At 49.2% G+C, this 27,738-nt stretch overlaps 10 protein-coding genes across 10 annotated transcripts; 7 read left to right on the top strand and 3 right to left on the bottom strand.

Annotated features, from left to right (window-relative positions):
- Positions 1–80: 80 nt before the first annotated feature.
- On the bottom strand, positions 81–1,470 carry TRIVIDRAFT_61010 (uncharacterized protein; the record flags this gene model as incomplete). The annotated part of the gene is made up of 4 exons (XM_014102943.1): positions 81–575; positions 650–1,037; positions 1,099–1,223; positions 1,297–1,470. 4 exons carry the CDS (start codon positions 1,468–1,470, stop codon positions 81–83), a joined length of 1,182 nt encoding a protein of 393 aa, XP_013958418.1.
- Positions 1,471–3,482: 2,012 nt separating this feature from the next.
- On the top strand, positions 3,483–4,650 carry TRIVIDRAFT_118304 (uncharacterized protein; the record flags this gene model as incomplete). Its single annotated transcript, XM_014102942.1, has 3 exons — positions 3,483–4,046; positions 4,117–4,439; positions 4,515–4,650. Coding segments are annotated over 3 exons (1,023 nt in total), but the record flags the coding sequence as incomplete, so codon positions are not given.
- A 1,923-nt stretch (positions 4,651–6,573) lies between these two features.
- TRIVIDRAFT_219660 (uncharacterized protein) lies at positions 6,574–8,423 on the top strand (the record flags this gene model as incomplete). The annotated part of the gene is made up of 5 exons (XM_014102941.1): positions 6,574–6,832; positions 7,230–7,364; positions 7,427–7,535; positions 7,594–8,286; positions 8,351–8,423. The coding sequence occupies 5 exons, from the start codon at positions 6,574–6,576 to the stop codon at positions 8,421–8,423; spliced, it is 1,269 nt and encodes a 422-aa protein (XP_013958416.1).
- A 638-nt stretch (positions 8,424–9,061) lies between these two features.
- Positions 9,062–10,414, bottom strand: TRIVIDRAFT_61007 (uncharacterized protein; the record flags this gene model as incomplete). The annotated part of the gene is made up of 1 exon (XM_014102940.1): positions 9,062–10,414. The coding sequence occupies one exon, from the start codon at positions 10,412–10,414 to the stop codon at positions 9,062–9,064; it is 1,353 nt and encodes a 450-aa protein (XP_013958415.1).
- A 1,181-nt stretch (positions 10,415–11,595) lies between these two features.
- TRIVIDRAFT_146135 (uncharacterized protein) lies at positions 11,596–12,677 on the top strand (the record flags this gene model as incomplete). Its single annotated transcript, XM_014102939.1, has 3 exons — positions 11,596–12,015; positions 12,075–12,182; positions 12,240–12,677. 3 exons carry the CDS (start codon positions 11,596–11,598, stop codon positions 12,675–12,677), a joined length of 966 nt encoding a protein of 321 aa, XP_013958414.1.
- A 1,288-nt stretch (positions 12,678–13,965) lies between these two features.
- TRIVIDRAFT_71606 (uncharacterized protein) lies at positions 13,966–15,369 on the top strand (the record flags this gene model as incomplete). The annotated part of the gene is made up of 3 exons (XM_014102938.1): positions 13,966–14,101; positions 14,175–14,273; positions 14,368–15,369. The coding sequence occupies 3 exons, from the start codon at positions 14,035–14,037 to the stop codon at positions 15,111–15,113; spliced, it is 912 nt and encodes a 303-aa protein (XP_013958413.1).
- Positions 15,370–16,567: 1,198 nt separating this feature from the next.
- On the top strand, positions 16,568–19,863 carry TRIVIDRAFT_146529 (uncharacterized protein; the record flags this gene model as incomplete). The annotated part of the gene is made up of 4 exons (XM_014102937.1): positions 16,568–16,608; positions 16,650–16,697; positions 16,753–16,872; positions 16,938–19,863. 4 exons carry the CDS (start codon positions 16,568–16,570, stop codon positions 19,861–19,863), a joined length of 3,135 nt encoding a protein of 1,044 aa, XP_013958412.1.
- An 821-nt stretch (positions 19,864–20,684) lies between these two features.
- TRIVIDRAFT_30358 (uncharacterized protein) lies at positions 20,685–23,002 on the top strand (the record flags this gene model as incomplete). The annotated part of the gene is made up of 5 exons (XM_014102936.1): positions 20,685–20,999; positions 21,123–22,189; positions 22,295–22,363; positions 22,423–22,735; positions 22,799–23,002. 5 exons carry the CDS (start codon positions 20,685–20,687, stop codon positions 23,000–23,002), a joined length of 1,968 nt encoding a protein of 655 aa, XP_013958411.1.
- A 1,304-nt stretch (positions 23,003–24,306) lies between these two features.
- On the top strand, positions 24,307–25,916 carry TRIVIDRAFT_71604 (glycoside hydrolase family 79 protein; the record flags this gene model as incomplete). The annotated part of the gene is made up of 3 exons (XM_014102935.1): positions 24,307–24,424; positions 24,503–24,602; positions 24,668–25,916. The coding sequence occupies 3 exons, from the start codon at positions 24,307–24,309 to the stop codon at positions 25,914–25,916; spliced, it is 1,467 nt and encodes a 488-aa protein (XP_013958410.1).
- Positions 25,917–26,007: 91 nt separating this feature from the next.
- Positions 26,008–27,598, bottom strand: TRIVIDRAFT_78959 (uncharacterized protein; the record flags this gene model as incomplete). The annotated part of the gene is made up of 5 exons (XM_014102934.1): positions 26,008–26,415; positions 26,509–26,851; positions 26,913–27,106; positions 27,168–27,403; positions 27,460–27,598. The coding sequence occupies 5 exons, from the start codon at positions 27,596–27,598 to the stop codon at positions 26,101–26,103; spliced, it is 1,227 nt and encodes a 408-aa protein (XP_013958409.1).
- Between the last annotated feature and the right edge of the window lie 140 nt (positions 27,599–27,738).

Genomic DNA, 27,738 nt, shown 5'->3' with positions numbered 1-27,738 from the left:
ACTAGTTATACGTCCAAGTTTCATGGCCACATCCACGCTTCCTCCTCATGAAGAACTGGAGAAAAGAGAATCTTGCGCATCTAAAACTCAAATCCAAAGGCACTGAATCGAGGTGCGGTAGATCGGTCACAAGAGAACCGGACGAGATACGGCGACCCAGATGTGGAAGACGACAGGAAAGTGGTGCCATCTGGTGCGCTGACTGTGATGTCGAACTCGGCAATACGAGGTCCCTGGCCGTAAAAAATACGGAAGGGATAGTACTGGCCTTCTTGAAGGTTGACCGTGTAAGTGCCCGTTGCAGGTCCGTTATCATAGACGGCCTTTGCATCCGCATTTGCGGCAGTCCAGCCAGAGTAGGCCGCGGCGCCGACCCAAATGAAAGCGGCATCGTCAACCAGGTTAAGGGTAAATGTGTAGGTGCCTGTCTCGCGAGCGTAAATGTAGCCGCGGTGGTTAAGGACAAAGTCAGACTCGGGGAGCGGAGGAGAGCCGTAGATGCTCTTTGGGGCGCTGTCTTGGAAGCTGATGCCGCCGATGACGTTGGTGACGTTTTGGTAATCGGGCTGGATTGTCTATGTAGTGAAGCCCGTATTAGCGCTGATGGAATCGAGAGGGAGGCGAATAATCGCTGTGTTTGGTAACATACCTTATATTCTTCGGGATGGAAGTCTGCAAATTCACCACCGGCGGTTCTTTCATAGTAGGCGAATTCGATGCCCTGGTTTCCGCAAGGAGAGGGTGCGGGACAAGCTCTTGTTGTAATGGTCCGCGTAGCTGTGGACGTCGTTACAACTGGGACACCTCCGACACGGCCACCAGTAGTCTTGGTTATAGTGATTGTGGGAGAAATGGTGACTGTCCTGGTGGATGTGAATGTAGGAGTTGGTAGGCTGATGCAGCTACACGCCTCGGTGATGTCTGGAGTCGGGTATTGGGTGACGCAGTCTGGGATTGGCGGAATGTATCCATCGCCGGGTGCAAAGTGTCGCTTGAATGGCGTGGCACTGGCTGTGCAAGAGCTGATGGTGGTAGTCCTGTGATTGTGTGATATTAGATTGATGTAGTGGAAGATATACACGAAGGGCGCATACATACACAGTGGTGTGGCTTGTAATGGTAGGACGGACTGCGTTGGGGATGGTCGTCGTCACAGTCACGGTAGTTGGCCGCACGACGGTAGTGGTTTTTGACCTGATGACTGAGGGAAGGGGAACTACGGCCTATGTATGAGGCTTCGTGTTAGTTATTTCAGTCCGATTCATTTGGAATTTAACGTGCTAGGTGATCACTTACAGCGCAAAAGGCAATAGCCAAGGGGTCTCCAAGAAGAAGTTCGGCGATGACATTTACAGCAAGGCAAGTGGTAGTATCGACGATACCAGGTACCAGTTGAGGCGTTGGAGAGGCAGCAACTGATGTGGATAATGTTAAGACCAACGCGGTCAGTGAAGAGAATGAATGCTTCATGATGTCAACTCTGGAACTCTTGGGTTCGTGGATGAAGGATAAAGGTTGGTGAGGAACTAGACGGGCTTTAACTCGGTCTATAGCCTGGCATTATATAGTTTTTCTTCTCCCTCTCTTTCTCTCATATTTACTCTCTCCTATTACTCGTCTATTCGTGGTATATCCCTGGATAGCAATGTTATGAGTGGCTACAAGTATGAACACGAAAAAGGGCTAGTCATCCGCCTGATATTGACACATTTGCGTCATGAACAACACGTAAAAAAGAAAACTGCTTGATACACCGCCCCTCCGCATGTATGTAAGGGATATGCTGATTCGAGATTAATAAAAACTCCATTTTATGCCATTGAGGCCCAAAATCCGTACTTTCGGATGCGTGGAGCAAATGAAACCTGCCAAATGAGGACATACAAGAAGTCGTAACATGACAGTTCCGGTCTCGCAAAGCGTCGGTAAAGGCGTGATTGTGCCAAGATGATGAAAGACACGCTAGGATCCTCCCGATGACCCTGTACTGGAACAAATCTCATCTGAATAGTATTCCCTCGGAGAAAGGCCTTGTTCTTTTGTAAGTGGTCGACGAGTTTGGGCATCATAAGTGGATGCGAGAAGGGGGCGCAAATGTCTCGCATATCGAGCGCAACGGAGGTTTATCCAATTAGAAACATCCCGTATCTGCAGGGAAGGCCCGTAGCCTGAATGTATCAAGAAAGGGCCGTCCTGAATTTCTGTGTCTGAGACTATGGCTTGCGTGGCACAAGTCGGGTTGGAATAGGCAGCTGTCATTTCGGTTCGGCTCGGATCGTGGATGCTTCCAGACGCAAGGCCACCAGTAATGGCGCTCCGATCTCCCAATTTTCTGAATGAGATTGAGATCTCGTTTTATCAAGGGAGTGATCAACCAGTGCTGTGAGTCGGGCATTTCGTTATACCAAGTTTGTGGGGGCTGAGTGTAAGACCCCATGGCTACTAACGGGTATCGTGGCTATTACAAGGAAGCCCATCTATCGGAAGCTGCTCAGATTATTGCATTATTAAATCATGTATATGCCAAGGCAGCTGGAGTTATTCTTCACTACATACACGCAGTTATCCTTATTGTCGCGCAACAGCAGTGGTACCATGTATAAACATAATGGCCACGTACGTCCTCGCCCGTCATTTTTTCTCAAATGTGCAAAGTAGTCGCAGTTAAATGAGCTGGTCACTCCTTTCGTTCAGCAGCCAAAGAATCTGAATACTTGCGGGAAGGAATATCTCCCTTGCATGTAAGGTGGCTTCACGGCCTGATTTTCAGCTCAGTTGGCACACCCCTCCAACAACTCAAACAGGCAATTTTGTCTAGCGTTACCGTTGAACTCTTGGCATTTATCGCTCTATGAGAGAGGCGGGCGTCTTATTGCCGCTGGATTCAAGCCTATATGCGAGGGTGCGGCTTTGAGTTGTTACGGGCCGTGTGGTGATGCGATATCTGTTAGCACACAACCTGATTTCTGGCAATCTAAAGTATTCACGCCTCTTTAACTTCACTTAAGCTCAGTTTGTACTAAATGAAGAATTTCTACTTGGAGGGGTGGCATTTGGCTTAGGGTATGCAGTGCGAGTCACTTGACTGGCGACCGTGATTGTCCATGTCATCTACTGCGAATACATGTACCCTGCATTCACGCCGATGCATGTGAATTGCCAACACACACTAGACTAGTGAAAGAATTACCCTAACTATGCATGACGGACTTAAATAATCGTATTCCGGCTTTGTCGGTGACTGGAATCAACCTGTCTCCATTCACGAGTAAGTCCGGAGATAATATTACCGGAATTGGAAGAATGGCAGTCGTCCAATTCACGCTGTCTACTCCAGGGTGTTTGTCTCGGACATATAGCTGCATATTCGTCACTAAGAGCGTCACTGTCCCATCTTCTTTCTCAAATATACCAAACCCCAGGGGATAACCCTGAGTATTACATCTTCTTGGTTTGTTCCCACTTTGCACCAACATCTCAGGATGGCGGATTTCAGTCAACTTGGCGGTCCCTCTGCAGAATGGCTAGAATTCTCGAAGCAGTTGTCTCTACCGCCCCGGCCAAATATTACAGCCAACCTCGATATGAAAGCCATTCGCCAAACTATCAATTCTCAGAGGTTCCTCTCAAGGAATGAAGAGTTGAAAGCGATGGAGGGCCATGGTGTCAAATGCGAAACTATGATGGTTATCACCCAAGACTATCTCGAAATACCTGTTCGACTGTATAATCCGCCCAAGCCGAGAAGTCCTGCGTCAGTCCTGCTATACTTTTATGGTGGCGGGTTTTTCTCCGGATCGCTGTCTACAGACGACGCTGCGTGCATGAATTTGGCTCGGAGCTGTGGACTTACTGTGGTCAGTGTTGGTTATCGACTGACACCAGAATGGAAGGCACCAACGCAGTTTCAAGATGCCTGGGATGTCCGTTGTTGGGTAATACAGAATGCAGAAGCTCTTGGGCTCTCTCCCACCTTCAATCTCTATGTAATGGGGATCAGCGCTGGTGCGTGTTTGGCTGCAAGCCTTGTTATTCGTGAGAGGATGGTATGTCTCGTATCCTGTTCATTTGCAACATGCTATCAAGACTTGAGCAGCATTCTAATGTCCCATCTAGGCAGGTGAGGAAATTATCAAGGGCCAAAGCCTCTGTGTACCATGGCTGTGCCTACCTGAAAAATTTCCTTTCGAACAGATTCTCCCAGACAAAGCTTCACCAATTCAATGCAAAGATGCGGCATTACTTCCATATAGCTGGGTTATAAAATACGGGGATATGCTGGATACACCGGAGTCGCATAGGGACTGCCCAGTGATCAATCCCCTCTTGTTTGACGAACAGGCTGTTACAAATCTGCCGCCCTCTCATATAATGGTCTGCGGTGAGGATCCTCTCCGCGACCATGGCATGCTCATGAAACAGAAACTTGATCGTTTGCAGTAAGTAAAGTTGTCTGTCTACTCAATAGGGATTCTTTTGTGAACGCCTGTTGCTGACTCGCTTCCCACCTCTAGTATCCCGACCAAGCTCCATATATATCCAGGATATCCTCACTTCTTTCGTCGATTTCCGAATTGTCCGGCCAATAAAGCTTGGGATAATGATTTACGAGAAGGTATTGAATGGATGATAGCGCAGTCTGAGTTGAGAGGTCATATGTAAAAAGCTGGTTACGGTATGAAATGAAGACTTTGGTATTAGGGAGTGTTTGCAAAGAAGTGCAGCACCCGCCGTCTGTCAAGTAACTATGGATACACGCTTTCATAGTTGTTGGTATATATGTGTATATCGTGCTGCGAGCCATCGGCATTTCGGTCTGCATTGGTATAAGAGCACTTGTCACCCTACAACATCTGTGTCTGGCGCTGGGGGGACGTTTGTAGAGCCAAGGTAAGATTGGCATGGCATACATCGGGTTATGCTTGGGGCAAATACGAACTTGGATTTTGTACTTGTACGTTCTTGTTCAACGGCGAGCTCCGCATGCCACTCTACGATGATACTACATGACGAATGTCGAAAGGACGATATGCCGGGAGTCCACCGAAGGAGATGCTTACACGGAACTCAACCATAGATTCACATATGATGCTTATAAATCGTTCAAGTTGATTCCCAACCCCTTGACATGGTGATTCACTGCTTTCAAATCTTGACCGGAACATCGCTTAGGGATGCCCCTGCATTATTTGCTGTGCCAGAGTCCCGTACCCGCAATGACGAATTCGACAAAACAGATTGTCGCGTTAGTGTCCTCGAATTCTATAGAAATCCTCTTACTCTTGTAAAATACATCCATGTAGCCTCATTACCGGAAGGTTGCCCGCTGTATTCACCGACTGTGCCATTATGGCGTGGGGCCAACACATGCTGTCAGATGTTCCACAATTAACCCCGTGTTAGATGCGTCGCATATGTACAGGTAGGCAGGCTAATACGGAGTACGAGGAGTAGATCCAGCTCGCTACGCAGCACATAACGCTAAGATTGTGATCAGCCCGTGCGGGCCGCAATCGCCATTCGCAAGGATTCCACATAAGCTCCTTGTATTCCTACAAGTTAGAATAATCAACAATGATAGTAGAAGCTCAGGATACTGGGGTTAACTTAGAATAGCGGAACAGAGCTTAGCTTAGGGAGGAGCTACGGCACACGCATTAATGGGAGAGTGTGTAGGTTCACCTTTGTCAACGAGTTCAATATCAGCGCCAACCGCGGAAACTACGGCGTGCTAGAGGGGGTGAATTGGCAGCGACTCAGAAACAGTTCTATTCTTTTGACCTAGCTTCCGCGTCAACTTTGGCTTGTATTCAGTCTGACAATATGAAACAGCAGCCACATGACCATTTGCCAATACTTGTCTGCGTTTTGAGAAAAAAGTCGCACTATCCCGCTTTCTCTATAATGCTTATTCCTGTCTGGGCTTGCTGATCCTTTACTTTGCCGGCTACTAACCTACGTGGTGACACGTTATCATCTAGATTTTGCCAAATAAGGAACAACCTCATTGCTGTTTCTCAAACATGCTCATACTGCATATTAATCAGGAAACGCTTCATATTTTTCTTATTTTTAGTGTTTTTATTGATATCCTGGCGAAGGAGCTCGGAGTTGACCGCGTCTCGTTGTTTTATGCCGCCTGAGCAGTGTTTGCGGATAAGCTTGAAACGCATCTCCCTTTATATCGGCTCGTTAGAGGATAAACACACTAATTTGAGAATGGGAGAGAAGTATGTTATTCAAAACTCATCATCATTATTAGCGCGTCTAACACAACCTTCTACAAGAATAACAAACGGCGAAGGGACCAAGAACATGCCGGCGCGTGACCTTGATATGCTACTCTATTCAAGACGTCGTCTCCGTGCAGCCAAAGCGTGCTATCCCTGTAGGCGACGAAAAGTCAAATGTAATCTCAAGCAACCTTGTGGTAGTTGTAATATCCGGGGCCACCCAGATCTTTGCGATTATAGCGTCCAAAGTCTTGGTGGAGAGCGACTTGGCCAATCTCAGAACACCCGCGACGGAGAGCAGGCATCTAGTGTCACTGATGAAAGGACAGAAAGTGTCAATATGGATCAAGGGCTCTATCTGGACCCTCTTTCGGCCTACAAGACTAGGGTGCATCTGGGCTATGAGTCCCTTCCCAGTCTTGTCTCCATTTACCAAACCACAAGTGCGGACCAGCCACAGCCGGTTCAAAAGAAGTGGACTCTTGGGCCAACAACAAGCCCGCAGACTGTCTTTGAGCTCTTGTGCCTTCAAGATTCGAGCACAATGTTTCCTTTCACGAATATTTGGGCACCTGAAGATGGCCCGGACAAAGTTTATGGTGCATTGCCTGAAGACGAGGCTTTATTGAGGCAAGTGACCTTTTTTTCTTAGTTCAGCATTTATTACAGCTAATGATTTCGAAGTCATCTTCGGTTTTGCCAGGAATCTTTGTTCAGTCTCTTGCCACCAATAATACAATTCCCGCAATTCGAAGCCACACTTTCGCAGTTTCTCTGTGAAAGAACAAAGTCAAGATCAGATGCGTTGTCGAATCCTCCATTAGACTGTACACCCTCGTGGTTTGCCCTTCTGTTTAGCATATTAGCATGTGGGGTACAACTTGCCTCTTCGGACATAGATTCTGAAATACTGAAAGCTCGTGTTTTCGGTGAGACGCATATTGAAGACTAAGAACCTTCTGCCTTTTATATAGAGCGAGTCTAACTTGCTTTTAGCCTGCTGCGCATTCCAATGCCTGCGATTCAGCAATTTTCTCTCTTTTCCTAATACTGAGACTATCCAGACACTGATATTGTTGGTCAACTTTCTCAGAAACCAGGCGGATGCAGGTGCTTCTTGGTCACTACTCGGTACGTGTATTAGTTGCATCTTCACGTTTTATATAACATGCTTACACAAAACGTGCTCTTAGGGCTGGCTATACGACTTGCTCAGACCATTGGGATCCATTGTTCGTCGGACCCAGAAGGTTTATCCGACAAGAACGAGCGAGATGAGACCCTTGTTCACAAACATATCTGGTGAGATGTATCATTAATGTGCTCAAACTCCTCACTAACATCAACAATTATGATATAGGCGCTCATTAATGTGGCAAGATACACTAATTTCATTGTGTTATGCCCGACCATTGGGAATTACTATCCTCGAAGATATAGCAATAACTGCTCCGGCTGGTCTAAACGAAAAACGCTTCGACTCTTTTTTGGACAGTTGCCATAATCTCTTTATGGTTGCGAATAAGATCGGCCAGGCTCTTCACGGTGCAAAAATTGCAAAAGAGCGTCTACCACTATTAAACATACTCGATTTCAAGAACCTGATCAACCAAATTGAGACCCGCTCACTTCCTCACATACAAGATGTGACGAAATGTCAGAACAAGGCTGATTATTTCCAGCACTTCTTCTTTCGAATGTTCTCAGATTCGATCATGCTATGTTTGTGTCGTCCCGCTATATTGTCAGGCCATCATGAATATGATCAAGAACTTAACAATCTTCATATGAGCCGTTGCCGCTCTGTTTTGCGTACATACCTCGAGCTTCTCAGCTTGAACTGCCCTATTAGACGGTCGTGGATCTTCATTCACGTTGCGCTTAGCTGTGCATTGTGCTTAGGAGTCTCCGCAGACGTCAGAGAACTGAAGTCGGATAAAGTCGTTCTTAAGCAGTTCCTTGTTGCTTTGGCGGAGAGCATGATTTGTCATAATATACCCCCATACGCAAATGCCCTCCGACTACTTGGGGACATCATCGATAAGCACAAAATGTATAAATAACAGCACTGTTACCATTTTTATAGTTTATAACGAATATTGATTGTCAGCTCACAGGCTGGGTGAATATGCTCGGGAGTTGGAGATGCAAAAGAATGAGGTGGCTCACGCGACTGAGGCGGAGACTTGACCCTGTTCCAAGTATACCAACGACCGTCTGTATATCTGTCTGGAAGGACAGCTGCGAACATTATACTTTGATCTATACTCGATTACTGCAGGCATGTGCCGCCATACAAAGCGGGCATTCCGCTTCGAACGTGACGCTCGTACGTCGGCGATGTTTCTACGACATGGTGGAGATTAGGATTCAAGCTGTAATGGCTTGCTCGCCGCTCAACAATTGTCTCTCGATCTTCGCCGCATGGAGGCCGCCTTCTAGAATACTCCAGCCTACGATGGTGAACTCTCAAAGAACATCTCCCTTTGACAGCTTGACACTCAGGTTCTCATGACACTCCGTGAAACAGGCTCTGTGTCTTTCTCGTTGTCTGAGACGCTCTTCAACCTCGGTTTCCCAGGCTATTACATGCGCCGTATTTGTTCCGCGGCTGTGTCCATTCAGTGCATCGTCAGCCCGTATACTACGGTTACAGCAAAGCTTTCTTTCACCCAACAGAGCTATGGCAAAAGATGGCCGCGAAGCGGTTTCTCGTTTAGGTTTCAACAATCTTTTTTAAAGCGTATAGTTTAGCATTCTCAATCTATCTAAACATGCACTACAGCGGTTTAGTTTTCTTGTATGCTTTTTGTCTTGTTGCCCACATCCTAGCCGATCAACTCAGTGAAATCTCTCCAAATTGCATCATTCGCTAGACCAACAAAATCCTCGTGAAACAAGCTCATACCAAGATCCATGTGCCCTTCTTTATTCTTCGGCATCATGTACACTAGATCTGGAAGTTCCGGTAACCTAGCTCTACGGACAAAATCGGGCACGCCAATCGCCGCACCAAAGCTGCAGCTCGCTAGCCAATGCAGCTGCACCCACGATGAGATTAATATATCCTTTCCAAGTCTCTTCTTGGCTCCATAAAAGATTGTAGTCTTATACTCTGTGTTGTTAATGAGCGTCGCGAGACTGCGCATATAGAGGTCGTCAATCCGGTTGAGTGATTCTCTAATACTGATAGCAGCATCGGCAAGCGAACCATCAACAAGCTCACGAGCCGTAGGCCAAGCTGTATCAGAGAGGCCACATAGATGGCCAAGATATCCTTCGCTGACTGGTGGATCTAGCTTTCGTCTCCCGTCAACTGCTCGAAGGCAGTGAACATCTTCGCTTGCTGCCACGCGGTTCGCAGCCAAGCGGACCGCAGTAAGTCGCTGGATGTAGAAAGCCGTAATAGCATCATTTGTAGAGATCCAAGTACGCCCAGTCGAAGCAATTTCCTTGAGCTTTGCAAGTTTATCGGCCGGGAAGCGCCAGTAATTCCACGGAGCTTTACCCGGTGCGCCGTGATGGCCTGACTGCCCCAAGGATGATGGCTTTCTCAGGTCACTGTGATCAAGGCCAATCTCATCTGGTTTCAGCAGCGGCACAATGGTGTCAGCGTCTCGATTCCCTGCCTTTACCAGCTCCACATCCAGCTCTTCCCCACGTGCAGCGGTAGCGAACATCTTGAGGACAATGCCCTGTCCGTTCATATCAAGAGCGTTGTGCATAGACGCGAAGCATAGAAGCAGTCCTCCTTTTATAAAATTGGCTTGTATAATGAAGACTGGTCGCTCGCTTTCTTCAGAATACTGATAGCCCATGCCTTTCTTGGGGCATAGGACATCGCCGTCTAGCATGGCAAAAGGTGCATTCGCGCTGAGGATCTGTTCGTAAGAAGGGCATAATTCGGTACAGTCTTTTCGGCGTACGGGAGATTTTCCATCATGAGGCGGATACGGAATGATTTCATATCTACCGGATCTCGTAGCTGACTGCCCTCTTTTGACGACCTGACCGGCGAGGAATGGAAAAGCCTCCAGAAGCTTCATGGCAGCCTTGTCAAGTGCCGTCATGACCTCATCTTGCTGCACTCCAGGCTGGTTTGGAAACCCGAGAACAACTACAGTGTAGGTATCCCAGCCGAGCTGCCCAAAAATCCCAGGCTGACGAAGTTGTTTTTCCATTTTGTGAGAATATTATGATAGCCAGAATAAGGCAGTGAAGAGACCATGACAAGTCAAGTCTCAATGGTGATCACCATCCTCTTTATACTTCCAAAGAGTGCTATTTCGCCTCCTGGTTCATTTAAAGGCTAATACGTTGGTGAGCAATCCTAGCATAGCTGCATAATGTGTCTCAGGTGATCTGTCAACAGGGTGGTCTTGGGCTACGTCTCGCCTCTGAACACAATTAGCCCCCTACATACATGAATCCGAACACATGCTCTTTTCTAATCGAAGCTCCGCCCGCTGCGAGGTTTACAGCTTACACGTGAGTCTATTCACACAACCATGGGTACCGGATTCGAAGGCTATCGCAATCCACACGGAGATAATTATGGGTCAGCACAACTCTGGCTTCCCAGGATTAATTACGAAGGCTTTCTTTCGACTACAACCTAAAGAACGACCTGAAACATTTATTCTATAGGATTGACCTTTAGATGGCTATTGTTGTAAATAAATATGTCTTAATTGCGGTTTATAATGAGTATTACAGCCAGTGTAACCACAGTGTTGAGTGTTTTGTAAGAGTTGATACGCCTTCCATACTATTGATCGACCTACTGCTAGAGAGAGCAACGTAGTTATTACAGTTCTTGTAGCGGGCAGAATTATCGGCTGTCTTTCCTGTTGGAGCGGCTGTCCTTGCTGCAGAGATACGTCAATGATCGGTATTTTCGATGGAGCGCTAGTTCAAGTGTGCATTTCTAATCGTAGTTGCAGATGATTATCAGAGCAAGTAATGCAATTATAGTACTTGTAAGGCAGAATCGTACATTAGCACTGTGGACATCGGGCTCATGAAATGATGACGAGTCCAACCACCATATAAACGAGTATTCTCAGATGCCGAAGAAGCCGTTCATGATTGTAATAAGACTTACAGGGGGTATACGAGGTAAATATGGATATGGTAGCGCCGTGGAAGCCGAATTGGGTGTCAAAGAGGATGCTTCTAGGATACAGTGAGCTTGGAAAGACCCTTCGAGGACCAGTATGGTACCTTACACTACAACTATGTATTTCTGTAATAAAAGGCCCCTCTCTCTTCAAAACTCACAGACGTTATTTGTGCTACCATCGACCATCAGGCAAATAAGAACAACCCTTAACTGAAGTGACAAGTATCTCAATTTACAACAATGTCTGCACCCTCCAAGACTTTGAGAGTTGCCATCGTCGGGGGAGGACTTGGTGGTCTGATGGCAGCCCTCTGCATTCATTCATTCTGCGATCAAGGTGAACTTCAAGTTGATGTCTATGAGCAGGCTCTAGAGTATAAAGAGATTGGTGCAGGTGTCAGCCTTGGCAGAAATACTCTGAGAGTCATCAAACAAATTGGACTCTATGAACAAATCCTTGCGATAGCGGGCAAGACTGATATCTGGTTGTCGGCTCGGCGCTACGACAATGGTGAAGAGATTGTGAGAATCAAGGCAGATGGTGACGAACCATCACATCTTCCGGTACACAGAGCCGAGTTATTGGCTCTCCTCGTACGTGCGATTAAAGACAGAGCAGCTGCAACTCTTCATCCCAACAAAAAATGCATGACAATAGAGGTAAGACCGTTTAACGCGCCGAAGACTGCTGTAAATTGTATCTAATACTACAGCGCTAGGATAATAATGATGCCATCGTCCTGAATTTTGCAGACGGCACAATGGCTACGGCAGGCTTTGTGGTTGCAGCTGATGGCATTCACTCTCGTATACGCCAAAACTACCATGTACGCTACATTTACCAAAGCCGCATGCAACACTACATTGAGAACTAATTCTACTAGAACGATAATGCCCAACTGGGAGAGATGGTTGTATATCGAGGCTTGGTTCCAACGACTGCTGTCAAGGACTGGTGGCCCCTAGACACATACTCACCCATCTGGGTTGGTCCCAACAGATACTTTATTGTCTACCCTGTTAGCGATGGAGCTTTGTTGAATATTGGAGCATTCGTCGCGACTGATGGCAAATCACTTAAGAGAAAGACGGAAAGCTGGACATTGAGAGGGGACAGATTCGATCTGGAGAAAGATTACTCGGATTTCGACCCTACGGTTAAACGTCTTATTCAACATTTGGACGAAAATCCACTCAAATGGATCCTGTATGATCGACCTCTTTGTGACAAGTGGGTATTTGCGAATGGTAAAGTAGCACTGCTTGGGGACGCAGCCCACGCTATGGTCCCCCATCAAGGTATGCGTTGTAAGACATATTGAGCATCATCTACTGACAGTTAGGAGGTGCTGGCGTTGGTCAAGCCATAGAAGATGGGTATATCCTCGGGCAATGCTTGAAGGACTATCTGAATGACCCAAGCTCTCGCACTCTAGATGATTGGTTGACAAATGTCTACCAATTAGTTCGACTTCCCCGGGCACAGAGAGTACAGGCAACATCGAGAGAGAACGGAAATAACTTACACATTAAATCAGGTACATTTGAAGATTCGATGTTTCAGGAACGTCTAAAACAAACTCTGCAGGATCGAATGCGATGGATCTGGGCCGATGATTTGGACGCCACATATAATAATGCGCGAAGGAATTTGCTTTCTGGCGATATTGATGATGCAAGCTGCAAGAACTCATAAGAATGAACAAAATAGTCGCTTCATATGTACTCTCATGTGAGAGCCATCAAGTGGTAACGCTCTTTGTCTGTCTCTGTCTGACCCAATTATTGCTAACGGTAGAAGAGCATCTTGAGGCTGTCTCTGGAAGATTAGGGCCTGGTGAAGGCTTGCAGTGGGATCAATACTGTTGGAATTGAGCAAATATGGATGTTGCTAGGGCATTAGCAATACAAGATGGATGAAACATGTGCACGGGTATCTTAAGTAAAGTATTCGTTATCGTCATCAAGTCGTGGGTTACTCCCAGATCCTTTGGTCTCTTGTAGGTCTCGAGGTGAATTTCCTGCGGTACGCAGAAAATACGAGAAAATGCTTTAAAACCCTCCTCCCAAGTTTCGATCATGCTTAAAATGCTAAGATGTCTCCATGGACTTTCTTCGTGTAAAGCGAGGTCGTCAGAAAAGGCACATGTACATGTAGTGGGTAGCAGATAGGTAGTAGCAGTGCTTCCTCTCCATCCATCTCACTGACACTTGAACTGGAATCGCTGGAGTCTGGTGCCAGGTACCTGTGGCCTCTCTTGAAGAGCCCATGCATGCAATTGCACTCCGTCCGAACATGAACAACTCAGCTTCCATTGATAAGGTAGGTCCATACTGAAATATTTGGTGTATTCCCTCTACCTCAACTGTAATGTCTTGGGCACTTTGGGGAATTACAGTACAGTGCCCAAGGCTAGAGCACCTCACTGTAAGTCACCCATGATATGTGCCTACCTGTACCCGAAATTCAACCGGCCCATTATCCACCGCAGCCAACAGTGAGCTCACAACCACTAAGCTCCAACATCCAAACCGCTACAGCACAAAGTCCATCCTCAGCATTGCACTCTCTCTCGGTCGCGTTTGCTCCCGTCCAAACTCCGGGCTATCAGTTCTGCAGCCGGCAATCCACGCGCCGCATCCGTTGTTTGTTTTCCGCTTCAAGAGCAGTGCACCAAGATGGGCAAAAAGAAGCGCGGCCATCCCGATGTCGAGGAAATCCTCTCGCGACCATGGTGTTATTACTGTGTGTGCACAATCCATCCCTCTGCTCCGAGGCGTCTCGTCTTTCACACCTCTAACCGTTGTCTCCTCCACAGGCGAGCGTGATTTCGAAGATCTGAAGCTCCTCATTTCCCACCAAAAGGCCAAGCACTTCAAATGCGACCGTTGTGGCCGACGACTAAACACTGCGGGAGGTACGTCTCTAATCGTGCGACTCTTACCGGATAGAATTGATTCGGCTTCGCTAGCGAGGGAGAGGAGACTGGCTAACAATTGGCACGCTCATAGGTCTCTCCGTCCACTTGAACCAGGTTCACAAAGAGACGCTCAGCCAGGTTGAAAATGCGCTGCCCAATAGACAAGGACTCGAGGTCGAAATTTTCGGCATGGAGGGTATTCCACAAGAAGTGCTCGAACAGCATCGGAATCGCATCATCCAAAACTTCTACCAGGCGCAGGAGGACCGCAGAATTGCCACTGGCAATCCCCCGCCCGGCCAATCGAAGAACCCAAGAAAGAAGATCAAGATTGAGACAGCGGAGGAGCTCCTAAAGAGATTTGCCGAGTATCGCGCTCAGCGAAAAGCGGTGTTAGCAAGTGGTGGGAGTATGGACGGCGTCGTGCAGACAGGCACAGCTTTCCCTCAGCAAACATTCAACCAGCCCGGCTTCCCTGGACAACAACCGCATGGACAAGCTGCTTACGGATTCTCCGCAGACTCTCTTCCGGCGCGACCTTCTTCAGGTTTGGTTGGAGCACCGGGCTTGCCCCAACGGCCCACACAGGCCGGATTCTGGGGTAGCTCAGCTCAAGCTACCGCTTCTGGCGATGAGATTGATCAATTAATCCGTATGGCTGAAGCTGGTGTCAAGCCGCAGAAGAGGCCGGAAGAGGGTGAGGAGGCAGGTGATGGCAAGGGCAAAAAAGACAAGGACAAAAAGGGTCGGATGGTCTACGATGATGCGGAATTCAGTCCCGAGGAAAAGATGGCAGCTCTGCCTCGCTATGCGTACATACCGCCAGTTGGAACTTAATATCTGTGCATGAAGGCTATTGGGTACTTTGAGCAGCAAAAGGAGAGCTCCTCTCAGATGGGGAACGGGTACACGAGCTGCAGAACTTGCTTTACAAATGCTGGTTGAAGGCACTTTCACAAGGGTAGGCGTCAGGGATTGTGTATAATACTACAACGGAATTTTTTTTCATTCTTCTGCAGACTTTGATGTGGGTAGATCTGATGTGGAGATATTAGGATGATTCCCACGTCACGATAATAACCATAAGCTTTCGAATGCTCCTTGCTCTTTGTATCGAGTGGATAGGTGGCTTGGGCGAGGTCTGGCTTTATACGGGTAGATTAGACGATCAAGATTCTTGACGTTGTGCGTGTGATGACGGCGTTCCAGTATCAGGCGCCAGTTGTTTGGTGCTGGAAATGATATTCAGGTTGTGCCCATCCCATACTGATTCAGCATCGACGAAGAACTTAAGCAATGGAACAATGAAGCTTATTCTGTACAAAAAAAAAAAAGGGGGGGGGGGGGGGGGGGAGGGGGGGTAGATACCAGATATTCAAGTCGATGTACTGTAGCCGCGTTACTGTTCGAATCGATCTACATATTCCCTGTTCTGACCATGTCATGGGTGCGATGCTGTCCTGTTGCCTCACCCCACGTGTGCCAGTCATTTTCGAGCTGATAGGCTATAGGAGAGTAAAAAGGCGGCAGAGGGAGTACGTACATCGTCTCTGCGTCCAATCACTCCTCACGTTACTCGTCACCGACTCGCCGCCAGCCCTCACCTTCACTTCATCAACTGAAGATGATATATCTGTTATACTACGTAATCCATCTGACCGCCTTTCTCATGAGCACTTGGCTGTTGATTTGGCGCTTCTTGAAGCTAATCCCGGCAAATCTCCAGAGTTTACAGGGTAGCTTGCAGCGAAACTTTGTTCCTAGGCTGGTGCGGGTGGAGCTTCCCGTGACGCTAGACGTTGTCACGACAACACTGCCATTTTCCCTCCTGACAAGGGTCAACAAATAAACCCGATTGATTGGCACGTCACTTTCCAGCTAGACCTGTCCTATTCGTACATGTTGAGCTTCCACGGGATATCAACCGGGCCATTCGCTCTCTCCGTTTTGCATTTTTGCATTTTTGCTTGCAGCCATTGTGTTTGACTATTCGACATCTCATACGAAATACTGCGACTACTGCTCGTATTAATCTGATCCCGGGGCTGGTTGTGTCTTTGTTCTTGTCCTGCTAGCATTTCTCCATCTCAGCTCTGCCAGCCCCCCCTCCCCTGGTCACCGATTTTCTAGATCGCTCGGCACCGATTTGGCCAGACATCGTGCGCACTGACGACCTGTTGAGATTGGGAATTGAACCTCTGTCGAACAATCCAACAGTTTGCACGACCTCAAAAAACAGGGCAGCCTTGAGTTGAGACAGTAAGGAAGTCAAGCAAGGGAAGCGGTGAACCATGGCCGACTCGGGGCAGTCGTCCATCACAGTGGCCGGTATGTGCATGGCCCATTCCATCAGAGACAACGGCTTACTGACAGTGTCTCAGTCCGAGTCCGACCCTTTACCATCCGGGAAGCTGCTCAATTGTAGGGCTTGGTACTCCTGGCGATTGAATCGATGCTAACCTGACTCCCACTCTAGGCAGCGGAACGACGATGGCACGATTTTTCTCGGCGACGGCTCCTTCGCCTCGGCACCGACTCCCAAACTTCACCAGCGAGGCATCCGAAATGTGATCAAAGTAATCGATGATCGTTGCCTGTATGCATCCTTACCGAACGCCATTGGTGGGGGTTTCCATCGACTGACTCTTGTTTCTGCCACAGAATATTCGATCCACCAGAGGAAAGCCCCGTCCAGAAATTCTCCCGAACCGTCGTTCCCTGCTCGAAAAAAGTAAAAGATCAAGTGTTTGCCTTTGATCGAGTGTTTGACGACAACACAACGCAGGCCGAGGTGTACGAAGGCACGACTCGAGGCTTGCTTGATAGCGTCTTGGATGGATATAATGCGACTGTTTTTGCCTACGGCGCAACTGGATGCGGCAAGACACATACAATCACCGGCACAGCACAGCATCCAGGCATTATCTTCCTGACGATGCAAGAGCTGTTTGAGAAAATCGAGGAACGTAGCCAAGAGAAGTCGACAGAGTTGTCGCTGAGCTACCTGGAGATCTACAACGAAACGATCCGAGATTTGCTGGTGCCCGGTGGCAGCAAGGCTGGCCTGCCTCTTCGCGAGGACAGCAACCAGGCAGTTGCTGTGCCTGGCCTGACCAGCCATCGTCCTCGAGATGTCCAAGAGGTCATGGACATGATTGTCCAGGGCAACGAGTATCGAACCGTATCACCAACAGAAGCAAACGCAACCTCGTCACGATCCCATGCCGTGCTCCAGATTAACATTGCGCAAAAGGACAGGAATGCTGACGTCAACGAGCCTCATACGATGGCGACTCTCAGCATTATCGACCTAGCGGGCTCCGAACGTGCTTCCGTCACAAAAAATCGGGGTGAGCGCCTGACGGAGGGTGCCAACATCAACAAGTCGCTTCTCGCTCTGGGAGGCTGCATCAACGCTCTCTGCGATCCACGAGGAAAGACACACGTGCCGTACCGCAACAGCAAGCTTACCCGACTCCTCAAATTCTCTCTGGGCGGCAACTGCAAGACTGTCATGATTGTTTGCGTCTCACCATCGAGTGCTCACTACGATGAGACCCAAAACACCTTGCGTTATGCCAACAGGGCCAAGAACATCCAGACCAAGGTCACTCGCAATGTTTTCAATGTTAACCGCCACGTGAAAGACTTTTTGATCAAGATTGACGAGCAAATGGCGTTGATCAACGAGCTGAGAGCGCAGCAGAGAGAGTCTGAGAAGGCTAGCTTCGCCAAGTTCCGAAAGCAGTACGAAAAGCGCGACGGCATTGCAAGAGAGGCCGCCCAGAGGCTTCGGGCTGCATATGATAATGCAGGTGCCGAGCGTCAGGAGCGAATCACCTCTATGAGAAAACTGAAGCATTTTGAGAGGCGCATCAGTCTGCTGTCTGCGTGGATTGCAGCCTTTGATGCTGTTGACAGCCAGAGGGAGGACGGGGCAGAAGTGCCGCAAAGTCTCGCGGCCATTAGAAAAACTGCGCAGGGGATTCTTCTGGAGCTGGAGAACAGCAGACACCATATTCATCAAAAGCTGGATAAATCGGCCTGGGAGCGCCATCTGGATACAGCTTTGGCTCACGGCATCAGACAACTTGAGCTTGCCGAGGGTGCTGATACTGGCGAAATTGAAAGCCTGACACGCGAGGCTGAACTTCTCAAGTCCGATTTCAATCGCGAGGCCTATCGCGAAGTTTTGGAACAGGAGAAGGCGGGTGATGCTGCGATGATGCAGATGCTTCTCACCGCCCAGTTTGAAATGATTTCCTCCCTTTCTGGAGTCATGATGATGGGCGAAGACAGCGCTGTGGCGCACGCCAAAGAGGCCATTTCTCGCCTGCTCCAGACTGGCCTCACCGCCGCATCCCAAGTGGTCAAGCCAGATGGTTCTCTGGCTGCTATGCCCGACGCTCTTCCGTCAACACGGCGAACGCTAAGAAAAAGGAAGTCCTTGCCTGGCTACAGACCACTTGTGCCTCCGGCCATTGTGGCCGTACAAAACGAACATGTGTTTGCAAGCCCCATGAAGTCATCACCGAGACGGCGTAAGGCCCTCGGCATGCCAAAGAAGGGTGTCAGTTTTACGCCGGTCAAACGGGCAGTCAAGTCCCGAGGGGTCAGGTGGAGGGACGATGAGACGGAGGACGGAACGCTGGAGGACTTTGAGAAGACACCACAGAAACTTTTCAGCTCTCCTCCTACGCAGCCATCGCCAGTAGCTAAGAGCAAGATTCCCTCCCCGCCGCAGTTCAGCAGCGCCACTAAGGATGATGCTTCAAACGATGACTCCTCGATAAGCCTAGAGATGTCAGACGCGCCGAGCCTTTCAATCGCTAAGCCCGGTAGGTTTCAAGCCGGCTTCCTCTCAAGAGGTACGCGATTCTCATCTGTAGGTAGTGGCCTGCCTGTGTCCTCGTCACCCCCTACTTTGAGCATGCATCTCCGCTCCTCGAGTTCTCCCGATGTGGCCAGAACGCCACCTTTGAGATCTGTAGATGGCACCAAGACCGACAATTCATCTCCGCTGTCCTTTAGTAAAGTTCCCCGGCCGAGTCCCCAATATCACCAACTGCAGTCGGTCATGGATGAGAACAACCCACCGGAAGCCTCTGGATCCGACTCTGAGTCTAGCGCGATTGATATGCGCAAGCTTCGTAGCGTGATTGCTTCGAAGAAGCCCCGGCGAATGAGCCTCGTGGGCCAAACTTCAGTCCCTGTTGCCAGACGGGTGACTTCGATCGCCCCTGCTGCCACCGAGAGACCACCTTCACGATCCAGTATGCCCATATTGGCCAGAACCACCCACGGGATCTCACGCATTCGCAGGGGAAGCTTGGAGCTCCGAAAGAGCCCGCCGCTGTTGTGCTCACCGCCAGAACTAATGTCAGACAATCACCTCACTGCCGGCCAGGCGAGGCGGATGAACATGGGGGGTAACCTGCGACTGGAGAATCTCGGTGCGGCCCAACGTGACGGAGTTGGCCTGGAGGGTCCTCGCCATGTCACAATTAACGTCGCGACGGGCGCTGCCGCCGCAGGTATTTCTGCACACCGAAGATTGGATAGCCGAGGAGGTATGCCGATAAGATGACGGCTATACTGATGGCGATCGCTTTCTTTTCTTTTTATATATTGCCTGTTCCTTAATATTCTTCAGCGCTCTATATTCTGCTTCAAGGGTTGGTCTTTTCTCTTTCTTTTGTGTTTTCACCCGATAAAGCAACAAACGGCGTTACGGTATGCTGCATTTTCTCTGGTCACGACATGACATATATGAGTATTGGCGTCTGGGAGAACAACTGGGCCATGGAACTGGCGTATGGGCCCGAAAGTTTTGTGTATGACTTGTTGTATGCATATGAGTGGCATAGAGCTGGCTTAGAAATCTGATTCCTTTTTGTGTTTCTTCCTTTTAGGCGTTCCTCTTTTGCCCACGTTGAGATTGATGATGATGATATGAATACTGTACGATTTATCTGATACCTGTGATTGAGTTTGTCTCGCCTAGGTAAGTAATAATCTTGTATGTTAATCTACTTGTATATATGCCGTAGCTATGCCCTGCTTCATGTTTGGCAATTGAAGAGACAGTTTTGGCGAGGGGCTTCCTTGAGCATTACAGTATGCTTTTGATGATATACACACGGTATAAAATTGTCTAACTTGTCTGTCTTAGCACAGTGCTTCCGCTTTTTGGTTTGTGTCCACCGTCCATCAACTTCGTATAACCTCAGAATTTAGCAACTCTGACATCCGCACTTCCGTCATCCGCCGTCCCGCTCCTTTTACACCTTGAAGAAGTAGAACAAACCACTGGCGACTGGGTTTTTTGTCGGCCGTGCATCCGCAGCGTCGCATTGGCCAATCCAGACTGCTACGAGCATCAATCGCCTCCCTTGCTATCAGATGGACATGGACCATGGCTCGGGATCAGAGCCCGTTCGCTACATCCGCAGCCGCATCGCCAATGCCTGCGACGGGTGCAAGGCGCGCAAGGTCAAGTGCGACGGGAAGCTGCCGTGCGGCTTCTGTGTTGCGCGGCAGAGGGCACAAATGTGCCATTACTCGCCGCAGAGGAGACGGAGACAGTCGCAGAAGCTGCCGAGGTCGCCGCCGCCGTCTGTGCGGGAGTCGCGGGATCGGGATAGGGATCGGTCTACCAGGGACGCTTCGTCGGTGAGGTCGCCGTCGCCGACTCAGACGCCGACTTCGAGGCGCGTGTCTTCGGTGGTTGGGATGGGTGTGTCGTCTGCGTCTGCGTCTGCGCCTGCTTCTGTGTCGTCTCCGGCAATGGGGAGCGAGAGGCGGCACCGGCTGCTATCGTCGGCATCCGCGTTGAACCAGGCTCAGGAGTCGTCCGTGGCTGAGGACGAGACCGAAGTGCCGCGAGAGGCTCGGTTGCTGTGTGACGCTCATGGAAAACTGACCTTTATCGGGGATTGTGCGCCACTGTCCTTCTTCCAATCGGTGCGCAGGCTTGTGACCAATCGAGTAGGCCAGAATGCCTTTGCACCGCAAACGAGTCGATTCTCAGTCCTGGAAAATGCGCCGGCACGGCAATCCAAGAGGTCATTAAGAGATCCAAGGATGCCCGAAGTCCGGCCTGAGGACGTTACGCCTGCGGTTTCGGCGTATCTATCGACAACGGCGAGTTTAGTGGACTTGTTTGACCGCGCGAAGCTGCTGGATGATTTGATGATATGGGCGAATCTGACCCACAAGCCAGATAATGTGACGACTATTATTCACTTTCTTGTTCTTGCCATCGGGCTACAGGCGGATGACGACGTGCTGTCTCAGCAGTATTTCGAGTATGCTCGCGATTTGGCGTACACGGATCTGAGCGACAGTCTTGGTGTTGAGACGGTGCAAGCGTTCATCTTGGTTACGGTTTACATGCTGTGTTCCTGTCAGATCAATGGAGCCTTTCTCTTCTTTGGCATTGCTGCGAGAGCCGCTTACTCAATTGGCCTCCATCGAACTGAGGTAAACGCCCGATTTGGTCACGAAATTCACCAGCAGAGAGACCGACTGTGGAAAAGTCTACGGGTGCTGGACCTGTTTCTCAGCAGCTCCATGGGGCGCCCTCCCGCCACTTCGGATGTAGATTGCACGGTTCCTTACCGCGCGGTAGGCACTGATGGAAATGAGGTGCTTGACCTGCTCAATGCCTCTGTTCAGATCCTCCTTATACTAGAATACATCATCTTGGAAGTATACGGGCGTAAGAAGATTTCTATGCAGTTGACTGAAGGGATATCCCTTAAGCTGCGTGAGTGGTCTGGGAGATGGCTCAGTCTACTGAAAGAAGTCATTGCACAGCCCGCCGCTCGCAACGAAGCTCAGGTCACAGGAGCCTGCCAGGTGCTATCATCGTACTACTATGCGGTGATGCTTGTTTCACGGCCATTCTTGATGTATGAGCTATTTCAGCGGCTCGTCGATGGCTCGGCTGCACCTAGCAGACCGGTATTGGCATCAGGAAGATCAAAGTTGGCAGACGCATGCATCGACGCCGCAAGTTTGATGGTGGATCCGGTCTTGGATTTGATCGAGAGGGGTGTGTTGAAGGGGAAGGCTCCTCTACTTGTGTGAGTAATATAAATCTCAGTGTATTTCGGGCACAGAATTATGGACTAATAGTTTGTAGATCGTGGCTTTTTGCCGCTTCGTTGGTTCTTGGAGTTGGTCTCTTGGGCGGATTCGGCCGTATACTGGAAAAGTATACTCGAATGTCCATACAAACAATGGATCACTTTGCCAAGAACGACGCCCATGCCCGGCAATACTCCTTGATTGCTCAGTCATTGCTCACGACAGCATTGGAGCATTTGGAACGGCAGGATCTTCAAGAACGGATGCGACGCACAGAAAATTCGAGTCAGTTGTTCGGTTTGGTGGCACCTGATGCAAGATCTCCTTTAAATAAATCTCCGGCACCGCTGAGGGATATTGATTTGCGAGTCAGCACACCGGATACGACCATGACTAGGAGCCGCAGTTCGATGGATAGATCGCTTCTACAGCACCAAGGCTTACCGAGTGGGCCATCTCCACGATTGGGCGAGATGGATTCCGTGTTCCTGGGACTGTCGGAGTCGATGCTGCATACACCTGACACTACATTCTGGGATGGGATCGTCGGCAACGACAGCGATCCGAATTCTGCTCTAAATTTGTTTCCATTGATGGAGGCGGGAGGCGGTATTGATTTGGCGCACTGGGTTTGACGGCATGCTTCAGGTTCCGTTAGAAAAAATTATTAGAAGGTATGGCACTAGGATTGGTGTCGTCAACGGCGTAATGATAGACGTGATGGCCGGGGTTCTTTGTCGAATATTGTTCATGGGAATGGAAGGGGCGGCTTCACTCAGTGTTCTCCCTCGGTTTCACGGCTTTTTGCCTGGAGTGGAATAAACAAAATTCGAACGGTGCCCGGAGTGATGGTCTCCGGATTCAATAGTCTAGTTATGTTGACATCTCGGATGTAGTTGCGGTCTGGTACTAGTAGAAGCAAGGGATGGAATTCTCTAGCCGGAGGAGCAACAACCTATCTGATGGTATGATGGGCGGGGTGGATGCTCCATACTAACTAAGGACTAATTACGGAATTTCTGGGCAATCAGCGGTCGAACGGTCTAGTTCAGTCCCGATGAAGCCTCCATCGATGCCTGAAGCTGCAGCGAACTTGACATTATTGGATACTGTTGCTTTCCTCGTTGAACCAAATCAGGTACATGGAGCAACACTAGTCGGCCCGGAATGGTACCCCATATTTCATGCTAGCTCCTAGCATTGACGGCTCCAAGGCTCCTCAGTTACGGCCGCCTTGAATGCGGGGGAATAGAAGATTTGTTATGGTTAGATTTGAATAAGGAGGCAAGGGATACTATTAGGGCAGAGAAAGCCGATCCGAATATCCGGTCGTCGATCCTTTATGGGCCTCGTCTTACGAATACCTCAGCTGTAAGGCAGATCCTGCTCTTGACCCCGAAATATCACTGGGAGTACGGAGTACTTGGTCATCTTACAAAAATAGTAATAGTAATAATATAGTAAGACTCGTACACAATGGCAGCTCGTGCGTACTCCTCCTTACTGACAACAATGCCGGGAAATTCTATCCGAACACGGCCGCATCAGCACTACGGGGTATACGCCTCGAGATTGTGGGGGAAAGGACAAGGGTAGGACCGATAATCCCTGCGCATAGAACAAGCTCGGCAGCAGCTTCTCCTGCTGAAACAGGCAAGGCCGTTTGACGGCGGTCACAAGAAAATTGTTCCTATAGATGGATTAACTGATCTTGGGTCCGGCGAGCCTTTGGTCATGTCATCAGATGAAGGGCCTGCATTAGATCCAGGGACTCAGGAGTTGGGGTGCCTGGACAACGTAACATCGCATGACGACATGACAGATACTTGTATATATGGGGCTGGGACGAACATTTCTTGTTTTCAGGAGCTCCCCGTGAAGGATTGTTGGACTCAGTTTTTTCTTTGTAGATTCTGGTTAAACAAAGAGGCAAGCTACAATGGTAAAGTACTTGGTTCCGGCGTCTGTGCTGCTGTCGCAGTCGATTGCGGCCGCGAGTCTGTTTGACTCGTATGTGAGCTTGTCATTCGAGCTCATTGGCTTTCCTACATTTGCGGGTAAGTTCCGGGACTCGAGTTTCTGAATCGTGTTGGCGATGTTTAAGTAAACTGACACAATCTTGCTTCTGATTTTAGGAACAAGGAGCCAGCCTAATGCCTTCTCCCACAACCTGATGCACAACTTGGCCGAGCTTCAAGGCAGCGGCATCGTTGTGCGAGTTGGTGGAAACTCTGGGTGAGTACCGATTACATTACGATGAGATTCCTTACCTTGTTTGGCGTAACTAATCTTTTCAACAGTGATCGTGCCATTTACGATTCAACCTTGACCACCTCTACAGCCAGCGCGTGCCCCAACGCCGATCCCGGTGCGTGGCAATGCATTGGCAAGACTTACTTCGAATCATATGGCGGCTTTCCCGCTGGCACCCGCTACTCTCATCAATTCAACCTCGGTGCATACAATTCATCCGGATGGAACACTCTCGAGGCTACGGTGCCACTTGCCTGCAAGGCGCTTGCAGGCCAGCTTGAGTACTGGGAAGTTGGAAACGAGCCCGATCTGTTTACCGGAAGCAGACGTCCCAGCACGTACAATGCTTCTCAGTACGCCAACGAGTGGCTGAACACAACGGAGCACTTTGAGAGCTACCTCCACAAAGCCTGCCCCGAGCTTGCTCGCGACGTCAAGTATATTGCCCCGTCTTTGAGTTCTCCTGGTGCTAGGCTGCACATTGCCGACATATTCCCCGACGAGGGCAACGCCACAGAGAAGATTACCCAAGTCTCTGTGCACAACTACATGAATGGTGCCAGTGTTCCTGGTGTTACCCTGCAAAACACCCTGATGAGCCACACTGCCGTTGTTAACTCGATTACCAACCACGTCAACTACGCCAAGACTTCTATTCTCGATGCCGACTACATCATCGGCGAGCACAACAGCTTGTACGGAGGTGGTGCTGCAGGTCTCTCTGACGTCTTTGGAGCTGCTCTCTGGGCCATGGAATTCTCCCTCTATGCTGCTTCCACCGGCGTTATCAAGCGAATTCACTTCCACCAGTCGGTGGGCTCACCTTATGCCGCCTGGGTTCCCTCGGGAACTCTTGCGACTAATGCTCCGTACTACGGAAAGCTTGCAGCAAGCACGTTCTTGGCTCACTCCCACACCATTGACGTCAAGACTATTGCCTTGAACAAGGATGCTGACAAGGACTCTGGATATGGCGCTTACGTGAACGGTGATTTGCGCCGCGTCGCGGTTCTTAACTTGAGGCAGTACAACTCTGGCTCTGGTACCCGTGGAAGCCAGACCTACACCGTCAAGGTTGCCCCTGGATCTTCTTGGAGATCTCAGCGCCTTACTGCAGCTGGTGCCACCGACAAGACTGGTGTCACTTTTAACGGATATTCTTACGATGCTAACTCTAACGGTTTAGCAAAGCGTGTTAACGGCCAGGAATCGGGCAAGGTCATCAAGGCTGACCGCAGCGGTAACATTACATTTACTGTCCAGGATTCTGAGGCAATTGTTCTGCTGAAGAACTAAAGAAAAATGTAGTTGTACAATGAAATGGTATGGATTTTTTTGCGGGATCAATCTCGGTACCCAATTGCGGTGTACATTGTATATATGAGATAGAGGCAAATGAATAATTATGATATTGATGATGATGCATCTATATTTCTCTCCGATGCTATCCAATACGTGACGGATTAATTGTTCTGGGCATCTATTGAATCAAAACTTGCTTTTCTTTCTTCAATTTCTCCACAAACTCCAGCGGCACTCTCAGCGTCTGTGCAACGATATCTGGCGGTGTAAGCGCAAGCCATTGCGTAAGAGGAATATCCGCTACACGATCCGATTTGTATATCTCCACCCACACGAGATCTTCTGTCTCTGAAGTATTTTCAATGTAATGTCCCGAATTGTCCGGGAAGACGGCCGTGTCGCCGGCGCGGAAATTGAAGGTTCGGGCGGCAGCACTACCGATAAAGACGGTGGCTTGGGCAGTGCCCTTGTGGAAGTAGAGCCATTCCTCAGCCTATGTATCTGGCTGTTAGTTTGCAGTCCATCATACCGCAGATGTTGTACATAGACACAATAATGTGAGGCAAAGGTAGAGCGAGACACTCACGTTTGGATGCCAGTGCAGCTCCCTCAAAGCACCAGGCTTCAGTGTCACGAACGTCGCAGCAATTGTCTTGCTGATTGGGAAATTGGTCGAGTCAATCTTGCGAAATTCGCCGCCAGTTCCGCCAATCTTCTCGGGCGGATGCTGCAGCGTGCGGTAGACGAAGGAGCTGTCCCCAGAAAGCGAAGGGGCATTTCCCGTGACATTATGCGTGCTAACCGTCCCATTGATGATGTATGGATCAGCGGGAGGGATGGAATCGAAAACGGATTCATCGACCCCAAAATTCTTGGCGAGAACGGAGCGGGGGGTGTGAGCGATCCAGTCGTCAACGTTGAAAGTGGTGCTTAGACGGTTAGCTTTTGAAGAGTTCCTCCATTTAAATGGGTGGATGCTGTTCCTCTTACCCGATCTTGTCAAAGTCTGCGTCGTCGAAAACTAGAAGCAATTCGTTTTCGTCCTCAAGACCTTGCATTGTATGAGGAACTCCCTTGGGAAAATACCAAATATCGCCGTAACCGAGCTCTGAGACTTCATAGTGGCCGTTCTCATCGACGGCAGACACGGTAATACGGCCAGCATAGACGATGCCCCATTCGGCCTATCATATGAGATTAATAACAACGAAGATAAATTGGGGAATAAAAGAAGCCAATGCTTACTACTCGGTGCCAGTGTAGTTCTCGAATGGCCCCTTTCTTTAAATGCAGCTGGGCAGCAGCAATGTCGTGACTTGCAGGCAGATCTGTAACTACTTGCTCCCGAACCCAACCACCTTTCAAGATTCGTGTCCTAGAGTCGGAGAAGCTCCATTTGAGATTTGGAACGACTCCATTATCGGTGGATTGCTCGCCCAGGTTATTGGGATTTTGCAAGTCCAGCTGGTGGTTTGTGCCGCCTTACATCTCGTGTTAGAGAATTTCATTTCTTTTTTGTAAAATCTAAAGGGTATACCTGAAAAGGGTCCTCCTTTCCCATCTGGGCTGATGGGCTGCCCGTCAGAGAATCCCCCGTCACTCCGCTTCTGAATTTGAGGTGCTGCAGATGCGCCGATGAGGCAGAGTGCCCACGTTGATAATAGAGAGGCTTTCATGATTGGAAGAGCTAACAATGAGCGACGAAATGGAGAGAAAGAAAAAGAAATGCCGACAGAGAATTTGTAGGCTCAGACATCTTTTAAGCTTATTACACAAGCAAGCATATAGACAACTTGTGAATAGACACGGGTACCCG

The sequence above is a fragment of the Trichoderma virens genome, assembly GCF_000170995.1.
Source record: "Trichoderma virens Gv29-8 chromosome Unknown TRIVIscaffold_4, whole genome shotgun sequence".
In the NCBI taxonomy this organism is placed as follows: domain Eukaryota; kingdom Fungi; phylum Ascomycota; class Sordariomycetes; order Hypocreales; family Hypocreaceae; genus Trichoderma; species Trichoderma virens.
Note: the sequence above shows the minus strand (reverse complement) of the source record. Positions and strands in the feature narration are given on the sequence as shown.